The following is a 13,757-nucleotide window of genomic DNA, read 5'->3' on the forward strand; positions in this document are numbered from 1 at the left end:
TCCTCTCTTACATTGTCTATGCATGGATTTACAGTGATAGCGGATGAGGTGATTATGTTATGGGATACTATTTTGAATGAGATTTTTGCTTTTGAGGTTTTCCAGAGAAAGGAGGCTTGATACTTAGTTCATTTACACCAGTTTTATACTAGTGTAACTGCACTGACTTAAACAGTTTTGATTTACACAAGTGTCAGAGAGGATATTCAGGTCCAATAAACTACTCTGCCCAACACAGAGAACCTATGTTTATGCATGGCTCTACACAGGGGTGTGTGACACTGTATAATGCTTTATGGGAATATGACATAACTGGAATATGTTTTGGGCTGCCTGTGCCATGTTACATAGCTCTGTAAAGGTTACGGTCTGCTATATCTATCCATCCTATTTGTACACATATATCATTTTGTACTTGAGGTTAAGAATATTGGCTGTATACTAGCTTGATTTCTAAGTAAGCTTTGCCAGGCATTTGGTCAGCTTCTTTAGGAAGGAATTTGTAAGGTTAAGTACCTGATCAGGAAGCACTTGGGGAACAATGCATCTTGGAACGCTCCAATCCACATAAGAAGTCTTCCTGGAGACATACAAGATACCATGTGGACAATGGCTCCTGCCTGTAAAGACTGTGAGTCATGCACGGACGTGTGACTTGCCCAGGTAATTACAGAACTCCAGCCTGGAGCTGGACTTTGCATAGGAGTGAGGAGGGGGTGTCCACCCACAAGAGAAAGTCTGTTTAAACCCCTGGGAAACCCCTCCATTTTGTCTTCAGCTGGCTAAAGAGAGAACATCTCCACCCCTCAGGATACTTGGAAGAAACTGGAACAAAGGGCAGTGACTTCAAGGGGTGTGAGTGATTGCTGGACCCAGACTGAAAGGAGGTTAGTCTGTAAAAGGGAGCATTCTGGAACTGGTGAGGATCTTATCTGTATTCAGTTTGATTAGACATAGATTTACGCATTTTACTTTGCTTGGTGACTTACTTTGTTCTGTCTCTTACTACTTGGAACCACTTAAATCCTACTTTCTGTATTTAATAAAATCACTTTTTACTTGTTATTTAACTCAGAGTATGTATTAATACGGGGGGGGGGGAGCAAACAACTGTGCATATCTCTCTATAATTTATGAGTTTACCCTGTATAAGCTTTATACAGGGTAAAACAGATTTATTTGGGTTTAGACCCCACTGGGAATTGGGCATGTGAGTGTTAAAGACAGGAACACATTCTTTTAGCTGCTTTCAGGTAAACCTGCAGCTTTGGGGTAAGCAATTCAGACCCTGGGTCTTTGTTGGAGCAGACAGGCGTGTCTGGCTCAGCAAGACAGGGTGCTGGAGTCCTGAGCTGGTGGGAAAGCAGGGGTAGAAATAGTCTTGGCGCATCAGGTGGCAGCTCCGAAGAGGGTTTCTGTGATCCAACCAGTCACAGGGTGAAACCACAGTTAGGGGGATGGAGGACTGCATGAATTCTCCAGGCACATAAAGAGAATAGTACAAGGGTATAGGGAATAATATGTGCATAGTCCTACCCAGCTTCCTCCCTACCAAAGCCCCGATGATTAAACTGTTTAGCATGTGGCAAAAATAGTAAATATCAACATTTTGTAATGTTCTAACATGAAATGTTAGCATATTGTATATTCTTAATTGTTAAATTATCTTATAATAGTTTTGTATATTTTCAATTGAAATGTGCTGACTAGATCAGTCTCATACTGAAGGTTGTGGATAGATAGCAGTAGAGTGTGTGCCAAAAGCTTGTATTGCATTGTGGGTATATATAAATGTATGTGAATACTTCTGTAATGTAATGCTTCTCCATCCGTAAGCTTTTGTACATACAATGTAGCATCTAGTCTGCCTGGTAGAAGGTTTTAATTTGTAATTGCTTATGCATGTAGTACTAGCCTTTGAAACATTCTAAAAACTAGCATTTCAATTCAGTGACACTTATGCACAGGTCAGTATTAGTGTTAGAGATGACAATATATATTATGAGAAAGCTATGAGGGAAAGAAAAGGCCTAACAAGCAGTAGTGTAGACAAAGTCCACAAACAAGTCCTTGTCTCTGCACTGAAGAGAAATGAAGAGCAAGTTACAGCTCTTACCAACCATGTCATCAACAATATGACAAACCCATTTGATCCTGAATCACATCCAGAGGTGCTTATTAACATAGCTACTGGACTACATGTAACCTCAAATGTGCAACAGTCTCTTCTGAAAATAGCAGATGTTGGTGAAGATTCTGATGGGATATGTAGCTTCTTCATCCTGGTCAAGAAATCTGGAATCAAAATATTTGCTGACATGGCCAAGAAGACCACATTTAAGTTTGGCAAGAGCGGAACAATCACAGCAGCTTAGTCCAGAAATTGTTTTACACGGAGCCCTGTCCTTAGCAAGATGCAGAGATGATGGTTCAATGGCAATTGTTTTTAGTCACCCAATAGGACCTGTGCCTATGTGTCTCTTCCATGCTAATGGAACAATGAGAAGAACAGACAAACCTGAATTAGAGTGTCAGCTGGAAGCTCAAGCTGAAAGAATCCATCAGCTAAGAGCATGTAACAAAGAAACCACAATGTACATCAGAGATGTAATGGCTGTCATACAAATGATGGCTGGATACAAAATGCACACATTTGATGAATTGGTGACTAAGTACTTGAGGCAGGTCCTAAAGGGATTTGACAAAGCTAATTCTGTAATCAGAATCTTTGACAGCTATAACAACAGAAACTCTGTGAAAACAGCAGAAAGACAGTGACAGACAGCATCTAAGGTTGGATGCAAGAAATACCAAGTTGCTGGAGGACACCCTGTGCCTTCATGGAAATGTTTTTAAAATGTGGTATCCAACAGTTACTTGTAAAATTCCTCTGTGAATATATGGTTCAAAATGTACCTGAGAGTGTGCAAGCTTACCCAGCACCAGAACTTCTTCTTGCTAGAGCCTTTTACAATGGTCAAGTAGCAAAATCCATTACCGGTAGAAAGAGTAGGGAGTTGGAAAAGCCCAAGACTTGTACAGTACTCAAGAGGAAGTGGACAGAAGGATACTCCTGCATGCTTTATGTGCCAGTATGGCTTTTGGATCTCTTGATGTCAAAGTAACCATAGTAATTAGGTCTCCTGATACAGATGTCTTGGTTCTTGCTATTCACTATTTTCCAACAATGGAACACCTAGATAACGTGCATTGAAACAGACACCATGACCAGCACAACAGACAATCATTTCTTCATACCCACACAAGCAATTTGTGGTACACTCACTCTTGACTTCTGCAACATACTTCCTGTTATATACATTAACAAGATATGATTGTGACACTCTGTACCTCGGGGGAACACCCAGCACCCCCATGTTCATCCTTGTAAAATGACTATGTGGTATCCAATGCAAAGTTTGTTATGTTGGGTGTCTTCGGAAGGCTCATTATGTGCTGAGCATTGTTGTTATAGTTATGTTTAGTAATTGTTGTTACAGTAATGTTACGTAATGTTATAGGTTATAATTTCATGTATACAGGTATGAGGCTGAAAATGTGTCTTCATGGCTTAAAATAAGCCCAGGCAAAAGCTCTCTAAGAGCAGAGAAGCAGTTCACACCTCATCAGGGCATATATGGGACAAACCCAGCCCAGCTTCACAGGAACAAAGGACTCTGGCCTAGACAGCAAAAAAAGGATCTGTGGGACTCTCGAGGGAGTCACCCCCCTTCCTTGGTCAGTTTGGAACTGTGATGAGGTAATGCTCACCTGACTTGGAAAGGTGGGGGCAAAGCCAAGAGGGAAGAAAGGACATGATAAAAGGGAGAGACATTTTCCATGCTCTTCCTCTCTCTTCCATCTACATCTACAGACACCACACCAAGCGACTGAAGTGCTGATCAAAGGGCAGAGCCTGGCTGAAGAGCAACCAGCGAGCCTGTGGCAATAAATATCTAAGTTTGTAAGGGCATTGAAAGTGTTAAGATCAGCTTAGAATGCGTTTTGCTTTTATTTCATTTGACCAAATCTGACTTGTTATGCTTTGACTTATAATCACTTAAAATCTAAATCTGTTTGTTTCTTCTACGTGAAGCAGTGTGTTTGAAGCATGTCAGAGACTCCCCTTGGGATAACAAGCCTGGTACATATCAATTTCTTTGTTAAATTGACAAACTCATATAAGCTTGCAGCATCCAGTGAGCATACCTGGACACCGCAAGACGGCGGTTCTTAGGGTTGTGTCTGGGACCGGAGATGTTGGCTAGTATCATTCGATTGCACAGTCCAAGGAACAGAGGCTGTGTGTGAACAGCCGAGGAATGAGGGTTCTCAGAGCAGAGCAGGTTAAGGCTGGCTCCCAGAGTCAAAGATTGGAGTGACCTAGGAGATCTTTGATCCAGATAACACCAGAGGGGAACGTCACAATGATTCTGTGTCATTCCTATTTGGTATTCGGGGTGGGGGGAAGAAATCTGTGTTTAATGTCAGACTAAAGGGAACTTACTTGTCAAATTGAAAGAGAGCATTGGACAAGCCAGAATTTCTGCAGCAAGGAAGTTGGTAGCAGTGCTGTATGACCATAGCAAGAAAAAAAAAAGAACCACAGAGATCTGAATTGTTTGTGCCTCAACCTAGCCATCATAAAGGATAAGTTGCTGGCCAAACTCCCACCATGTGAGGACACTTTTGAAGATGTCAAAACATCTTCTCAAACAAAGATTTGGATGTCTTCACATGTCAGTAAACAAGCTATTGGATCACTGTTGCAACATGGATGGGAAAATGTGGATGATGAATTACTTCCTGTATTCTTCAAGGGCCCAATGGCTTCGGCGCGTCTAACAAGACCTTATTTGTGCCTGTACAAGTAGGGGCTTGCTGCACAATCAACTATGTCTATAGTCTTTCCTGCACAGAACTATGTACATGCCAAGTTCAAGGCAATGAAGATGGTGGTAAACCCTGCACTCTCAACAGAGATATGATGATGATAATGATGTCTACTAAAAATGTCACTCGTCATTACTTTTCAATGATTCCTGTATTTGCTTATGTTTTATCCTTTAGATGGTGGTTGTAATACTTTGACCTCTCAAAGAAACCCAATTTTATGCCTTGAAATAATATATATCATCACCAATGTAAAATAAATGACTGCAAATATTTCAGCGTGGTCATTTTAACCTGTTGAGGATGTCACTCTTTACCCCCGTTTTTACAGCAACTACTTGACAGCTCGTCACCAGGCCTCATGTGAAAGTAGACAGAACAAGCTTCCAAAGGTGTGTGTAGGCGGGAGGGTACAGTACGGCCACCAAATGGGTGCTGTCACATGCCGCTGGCCCTGTAGCCGCCGTCCTTCTCCAGCCTGTGAAGGCGAGAGAGTGAGTAGGACGGAAGGCAGGAGAAGAGGAAACGTTCAGACAGCGGTTGCAAGGAAATAAAGACTCAGAGCAGGAGGGAGGCGCCTGGCCCTGGTGATCTGCACCGCCCCCTCCCCGCTCCACCCCCGGCGGGGCGGGCCGGGCCGGCTGCGGCGCTGCGGAAGCGGAGCAGGAAGGCACCAGCAGGCCGTGCGGAGCGCCCCTGGCCGGGTCGGGGCTTAGTCCGCGTCTGCCCCTGCGCGGGGGAGGCGGGGCGCGCGGAGGAGCCCGGCCCGCTGTAAACATCCTCCGGAGAGGCCGCCGCGGGGCTCCATGGAGACGCGGGGGAAGCCCCCGCCGCCCAGCAGCCAGCGGGGGCCGGTGCTGCACATCGTAGTGGTCGGGTTCCACCACAAGAAGGGCTGCCAGGTGAGGGGAGGGGGCCGGGCTCCCCTGCCCTTGCCTCCTCCCTCCGGCCTGCATTGCGTCCTGCCCTGTGCTTCGTCCTCCTCCTCCCCCTTCCCCACAGCCTCCCTCCGCCGCCTTTCACCCTCCCCCGGCTCTTCACCCCCTTCTGACAACATCTGCTTGTCTTCAGTGCCTTCCCTACGCACATCTTCCCTTCCCTTCCCTTCACCTTCCTACCCCACAGCTAGCCCCCCCTTGTCTCTGTGCTTGTGTCTTTCAGCACCAGGATGAAAGATAAAAGTGTGCCTGCATTATTATTATTATTATTATTATTGGCAGGGGTCATTTGCTGTGTGTTCCAGTGCGTGGGGGAGACCATATCAATTGAGATTTGGAAGTTTCACTCATTTATTGAAAATCTTGGTTGACAAATGCAGCAAAATCCTTTCATTGCCAAAGAGACTTTTAATGCTGTCCCTAGAACTAATTTCGGTGCCTGATTTCTGTCACCCTGCCTTCCTTGAGTAGTACTTACTTGGGTGAACAGTCCCATAGAGTTTAGTGTGAGTACTTCTGTGAGGCTGGTATTCTCAAGCATGAATAAGAGTTATAAAATTGGGGCCCCAAAGGAGGGAGACTCCTCCAGATGCATGGGATTTAACAGGTCTGTTAGCTCTGTGCATTTATTATTTGTTGTTTTTCAGTTCCATGTACCATACTGGTTTCTTTCCCTTTCTCTCATGCACCCTTCTCTCCCCCCTTTTCCCACGTCCAATCTTCGACTGTAGAAACTGATTATGAAGATACATATGACATCTAGGTCCTAAGGTTCTGGGTTTTCTTGTTGGCCACTCAGTGCTTTTTTGTGTGTGTATGCTTGAATATTTAAAAAAAAAAACAACACTAGAAACCAATACAAAACTTTTGTGGGTGAGGCTGCATTTGCTCCGACTGGCCTCTGAGAAGAATTAGTTCTTAGAGAAGCAATGACTGACTCGGTTTGCTTAGTTGGTAAATGTTGGCTATACCAAAGTTAAATATTTATTCAGATGGATAAACGATTTTCTCTAATTTCAGACTTAAGGATTTCATTCTGAGGATAAAGTGATCTTAAAGAGAGTTGGCAGAATAGGATTTGACTATGCAGACAAAAATATTTTAAACTAAAATAGCTGTTTACAATAATAGATACTGATCGGGAATGGGCTGTAGGGAATGGGAGTGTCACAAAAGGTAAAGAAAGAGATTTTTAAAAAGGTATTGGAACAGATGAGCATTTATAAATGTAGGATAGCTTAAAAAAATAAGAGTTGGGTAAATTCTAGCTTACTCCACCTTCTGCCTCTGATAGCCCAATATGTCACTGCAAGGCATAGCCCAATATGTCACTGTTAAGGCATAACCTTAACAAAAGGATAAATAGTTCAGTGGCTTCAAAATATGAAGCTTGTATTAAATGGTAAATATGTATATCCTTCTCCTCCACTATATTATGATTTTTGTTTTTTTACAGTTGTTTAATGAGGAATGTAAGGGGAAAGAGCATCATACTTTATACTTCTTGAATTCTCGTACTCCCTGTATCTTTTTCAGAGCAATGTTGAAGTGCAGGATTTTGGCTGGTTCACACAGTTCCTGTGCCATAAAGCAATGACTGTTTGTTGATCTTTTGCACCTTATTGTTCCATTGTTTAACTAAAAGAGCTTTTTTATCATGCTATTTCAATTTCTAAGGTATGTATGATCGCTGGAGTCTGGAATGTCTCTTGTAGATGCTTTTGGGTATCAAAAGGGAGAATCAACATAAATGGAGTGTTCGCAGTTGCTTCTCCTGCCCTCTCGCCGTCAGGACAGCCAGTGCTATGTCCAGATTTGCAATCCAGCAATTGGCAGACATTACTACATTGCATAACAGTGTTAAATGGCCTAATGCTGAATTACTGTTGCCCTTTAAAAGTCAATAACAAATGTATATTAAAGTGAAGTTAGGTTGGTGAGATGAGATGAGATATATCTAAACTAAACTCTTGAAATCCTGGACAACCTCTCTCATCTCTACTCCCAACAAAAAAACTCTTAAATAGTACTGTCTTTTGTTTGTTACCTAAACAGCCGTCAAATTAGGCTGCACATCTTTATCTGCAGTCAGAGCCATAGTTAGACTATTTCTACTGAGTAAAAGGTTTCCAAAGCTCGGTCAGTAGTTATAGTAAGCATTTTTTCAGTTATATTGTGAACTCTTGTTATGTCAGTGAAAGTTATGTTTTTTTTAACACAAACAGTTCTAAGTATCATTCTTTTTGTCTTTTTAGTTTTAGTTTTTTCCCCTCCTAATTTTTTCTCATGTTCACACTCTTTACGGGTTGCACTTCACCGTCCAGATGATAACTGTTCTGTGGGCAATTTATTTTTTACAGCATATTTGAGGGGAAAATTAATTTTATATTTCTGAACTGTTGCAGTTTGACATACAGAGTATTCCCTCATCCATTTATCTACAGGACTGATTCAGCATGGGCAATGGCATTGCAAGGTTCCCTACTCCATTAGTTTATGTCCATGCTGTCTTGGAAGGATCATTTCTAAAAAGGAGAGTGTAGTTCATTCTCTGTGCCTTCCGTCTTTGGCCTCTGCCAAGACTGTCAACAAAGATACGAATTGTGATGGTGTGTTCTGTGATGTGGACTATTATTATCTGAGGATTGGTGTGAAGCCACCAGCTCATTTCATTAAGGCATCAAACACCCATTGTTCATATTTTGGGGTATGTTCTGACACCACACAGTATGGTAAGTAGAAAACAAAACAAAAAAAGAAGAACCCATAGAATTCCTCCTCTGATCTTACTAACAATGGCTGAAGTTTAAAAGCATTCATTTAGCACAAGCATTGCTAATCAATAGATGTTTTGGATGACCCAAATATATTTTAATCAAATCAAATATTTTGAACATTTTTTATTACTATAGGCCTGATTTAATTGACATGAGTAAATTTACTCACAGGTATGTGTTTCCAGGCTCAGTTGCTATAACAATAATTAGATTCTTTTTGGTCTTGCAATATTTATCAGACACCGGCTTGATAGTGGCTGTTATGGAAGATGGACACTGATTGGGTGTTAGCAGAAAAGCCAGCACATATTGCCCCCAGCTGCTTAGAGGGAATGGAGCTTGGAGTCGCATGTACTTTTGTCTTCTGCCTTCTGTGGTTTCAGCATTCTGTTGGCGGGGGAGAAAGAGATCCTCTCTTCCCTTTCTGTTGCCCTTCCCTGTGCCTGCAGGAGCAGCAGTAGAATGAAAATGATGTGATTATTGATGACTGGAAGTTTCACTCTGCTACTGTAACCCTGCTCACTGGAGAAACTTTTCAAGTACTGTGATCTGTGAGGTCCTTTTATATTTTTTCAGAAAATTCATATAAAATTGAATCTCTTTGCAAATTTTCTTGGTGTTCTATTGAAACACTTTGGCACCTCTTCAATCTAAAATAATCTCTTTTTGGTAGAAATTAAAATCTGTAATGCAAAACTGCTGTGTGTGTAGATGTACATTTTATATATATAACACTTGGCATATATATTGTGGATTTTTTGTGTATGATTATTAATAGATAGCAAAAGTAATGGGACCTTTATGTGATCTGAGGGTAGATATTTTAATTAGATTGGAATTGCTCTGTATAGATATCTTTTGGTTACCTGAAGTGTCTGTCTACTCCTGTTGCCCTTGTTCAGGAATAGGAAGGTTAATATAGGAAAAGTTAAGCTATATATAATAGAAATTTAATTTATGTTAAAGATAATGCTGTAAATATTTTTTTCTGGGTGTATTTGTACATGAAAATGATTTTTTGGTGATCGTATAAAAAACCTCAGAGCATCAGCCTATTTGAGATGATTTTCTAGTGTGAGGTTAATTTGTAATTTTTGCAATGCTCTTTTCTAATTTGATTCATCCTGTGTTTTCTTCTGGGTAAAGCAGGCTTATATAACGTGAGACAAATATTTACAACACATGAAATAGAGTGTTTGCTGAACAACTCGAGAAAGCTGACAGTTACATTTTCTAGGTAATTTGTTCAAATTTCAGAATTGCCACTGACCATTGAGATGGATTTGCAGTGTCTAGAAGCAGCATGAAATCAAGAATCCTGATTTCAGGAACAGATCATGGGGATCTCTCAGGCCATGGCTACACTGGCGCTTTACAGCGCTGCAACTTTCGTGCTCAGGGGTGTGAAAAAAACACCCCCCTGAGCGCTGCAAGATACAGCGCTGTAAAGCCTCAGTGTAAACCGTAGAGGATGTGGAGTATGTGCAGCGCTGGCGCTGCAACCACACTCGAAACTTCAAAGCGCTGCCACGGTAGCACTTTGAAGTGCAAGTGTAGCCATACCCACAGGCTAGTAGAGTTTAAGCCTGTTGAGGAGCCGTATGTTCAGTTTCTCTGCAGCAGCAGGCATCTAAGTATACTGCTGGTTTAGCATCAATTATTGACTATGTATGTAGTGACATTGATGAAATATTCAGAAAGAGCTGCTTACCATACCTCCTCACCACAGAGATGATGTAGGTATGATAATAACTTCTTAGAATGGGAAGAAGACGCTGTCCTGGAGGCTAGATCCCTCTGGTATTTGATATGTTCTGCAGCAATACATTAAGAAAGGCGATAATCTATTTGAATACTGTACTATGATGGATTTCTATGCAGCACTTACAGGGTGAGTCTACACAGTAAGCAGCATTGAGTCTCAGGGCCCGGATCATTGGCAAACTCAGGCTTGCATGGCTCAGGTTAGGGTGCTAAAACCAGCTGTGTAGCATACACCCCTCCCTTTGCTTCAGAGCCCAAGCTCCATGCTGAGCCCAAAGGGCTACACAGCTAATTGTAGTGTCTTAGTGCAAGCCTGAGTCTGTCAACCAAGCTCTGAGACTTGCTGCCACTTGCTGTGTAGATGCATTTGTTGTGATAAATTATATGGAATATCACTTTCTGGATAATGTCTGTTACAGCTATCTCCCTACTCCATTTTGTTTCTTACAGCTGTCCCCATACTCCATTTTGTTTTTGTTCTCCTCCTGTGGCCGCCCCTCCCTGGCTGTTAAGTTGTTTACCAGGGCCACTGCCCTTCTCAAAGGGAGGGCCCCTTAAGTTGTTTACCAAGAGCCATTGCCCTTCTCAAAGGGATGGCCACTTGTGCTGCGTGCTAAGTGGGACCACTGCCCTATTCAAAGGGTTGGTCCTGTTATCACCTTGTTAAACCTGGGCTTTGTATACGGTAGGCAATGTCCAGAGCTGCAAGACCTAATGTGTTTTTAAGATCCTGGGCATGAGTCATAGGCCTCATGTGCTTTTGAGTCCTGAGGTGTGAACTCACACCTATTGTTCAGGACTCTGCCCAGGCACATCTCTGTGCTTACCTGCAGTTTTTCCCTGTGTCTCCTCCCCTGTGATAGAGGGAGCCTATCAGGATTACTGGCGGGAAACTGCCTGAGTCTGCCTTTAAAAACAGGCATTTTTAAAACAAACATCGGAAAGGTTCCTGCATTGCTGCCTGGTCTGATCAGCCAAGGGGTTCTGGGGGTTCTTTTCTCTGCTCTCGTTTTATTTTTGAGCATACCCCCATTTTTTAAAAACCTCCACCCCTCCCACGAAGAATGAATTGCTGCCTGAGAGATCTCCTGATTATCGAGACCGTACCGAGCCCTCCTTGCTTCTTCGGATGTTGTTGCTGCTGCTTCTGCCTTTGCTGCTACCTTGGGAACTGGTAAGAATCCCTCTGTGAAACTTTCTGTACTTTTATTTTGTTATTTTAGCTGCTGGCTCTGTTTCCCCAGCACACAGACTCAAGCTAAACCTTGGTCTGTGTCTTAAAACCTCTCTTAAACTCCACGGCGCTTTGCCGCTAAAATAAGTTTGTACCGCCGCTAAGCTCTGCTCCTGTGGGCTTTGCTTCGGTGCTCACTGCTTTCAGCCATATCCACTGCTGCAGCCACCATCCCTTGGCTTCCTTGAGGGGCTGCCTTGGGAGCTGTATCCTGGGCACATACTACTCTGCCCTCTATGACCTCCCCATAGCATAAGATGCACCATAGGTTTTGCTTTTTAGTTTAATAAGTCATAGTTTGCTAAGATAGTAGTGCTTGTAAGTTTCACCTGCCTTGCTGTAATTGCTGTTTTGTTGCTCCATATAGTTGCTTGTTATAGTTTGTTTAGAATTGTGATATTTGTTGTTTTGCCTAGTCATTGGCTAAGATAGATTTAAAAAAGCCATTGCCTGGTCGTATTCTGTACCTGTTTTGTTACTTTGTATAAGCTGCTTGTCATTTTATATAAATTTGATTAAGTTAGACGATAGATAAGGTTTTTGCTGTTTGAATTCGTCTTCCCGCTGTCCCAATCTCTCCCTGAACTTTCCCGTGTCTGTTTTTCCCCCGCTCCAATCTCCCCCTCTGTGTACTTTCCCTGTGTCTCCCTGTTGTAACCCCTTGCTGCTTCCCCTCCCCGTGTAACCTCCCAAACCCTTTGCCACTTCTGTCCCTTTTTTTTGGGTGTCCCTCTAGCCCTTCCTTACACCTCTCTGCTGCCTCTCCCTGTATCCCCTGTGTTCGTGCTCCCACTTCTCCGCTGCCGCTCCCCTACCGAAGATCGCCATCACACTGCTCCGTTTGTCTTCACCCCGCTGCTCTGCAACTTCCCTGAAGGGCTCTCCGCTGCTGCAACCTGTTTCTTCCCTCAGCCGTCTCCCCCATTCTCCACGTGCCTTCCCATCGCTTGCACGTTCAGCACCCTCCCCTATTGCTGCTCCCAGACTCCCCTTAAGTGCGCTCCAGCTGCTCTTGTCTCCCGTACATCCAGCCCGCAGGCTCCTGAAGACTGCTGCTCTGGGCTTCACCCCGCAGGGCTTCAGAATCTCTCGCTGCTTGCAGCTGCACTCTCCTCTCATCAGTTGCCACTGATCATTGCCACTGATCATTCGCTCCCCTCCCCACTCCTGTTTTTTGACTCAGCCTTTAGGTACCCTCTTGCAGATTATCTGCTATTACAACCTCACAAATTAAGTCATTAATTTTCTTCTATGCTGTTACATTGCATAATTTCACTTATCACCCATATTGTATCATTGCACTATGATTCACATCTTACTTGTGGTTATAACACCCCATTGGTCGCCTCCACTTTTCTGATATACTTTGTATTTGCATTGATGCCACTGTGTTACATTATATATATAGCTATTAACCACTTAATGCATTCTATCTGAGATTGTTGACCATTTCATATAGAAGCTACCATTTTACTTTGCATTTCTTTTTGGTACATTTTTCCTTCCACGCTGTGTCTAGAGTTGTTCCTATATAAAGTTGAGTTGCTTATTGACTGTTCTGTATCCCATTGTGCTGAACCCCACTTACTGCACCCCACTGTTAGAACTCCCTACACTGTTCAATAAGAAGAACCCTCCCCATCATTGTCTATTGTAAACACCCTATACATCCCATCCCATCGTATTTCATTGTTAAATTCCCACCACTTCCCTTTTCCTTTAATAAAGAAATTAATTGGCACCCCACCTGTGTGGTAATTGTTCCCCCAGATCCCATATACCTGCGGGCAGGGACAGATAAAAAATAAAATAGCAAGTATCATCTATCAACATATGAAACTTGCCAAAAGTCCCCGATGGCATTAATTTCAACATAGTTTTTTATTATGAATAAAATTACTTAGAATATTTAATAATATCTAATGGATTGTTTTAAAAATATTTAAAACCATTATCTGGTCAGCCACAGAGCAGTAAGGCAGGAGAATGGATAGGAGGGAGTAGCCACTTCCTCTTCAGCTGTGTTCCTGCCTCAGACTCCGTATAGTCAGAAAGACCAGCAGCACTTCCAAGATACAGCTTTATAAACTGTGCAGGCCTGATTCACTGCTATTCTGCACCTTGTGTAGTAGTCTGTGCCAATATGGAGTT

General features: G+C 42.7%; 1 protein-coding gene across 1 annotated transcript in view; it reads left to right on the plus strand.

Annotated features, from left to right (window-relative positions):
* Window positions 1–5,578: 5,578 nt before the first annotated feature.
* AVL9 (AVL9 cell migration associated) overlaps window positions 5,579–13,757 on the plus strand; it is a 77,438-nt gene continuing 69,259 nt past the window's right edge. The window contains exon 1 of the mRNA XM_050937998.1: window positions 5,579–5,795. Coding sequence (XP_050793955.1) covers window positions 5,700–5,795 — 96 coding nt within the window. The 5' untranslated portion in view covers window positions 5,579–5,699. The remainder of the gene's footprint in view (window positions 5,796–13,757) is intronic.

Source organism: Gopherus flavomarginatus, chromosome 2 (assembly GCF_025201925.1).
Source record: "Gopherus flavomarginatus isolate rGopFla2 chromosome 2, rGopFla2.mat.asm, whole genome shotgun sequence".
NCBI lineage: Eukaryota > Metazoa > Chordata > Testudines > Testudinidae > Gopherus > Gopherus flavomarginatus.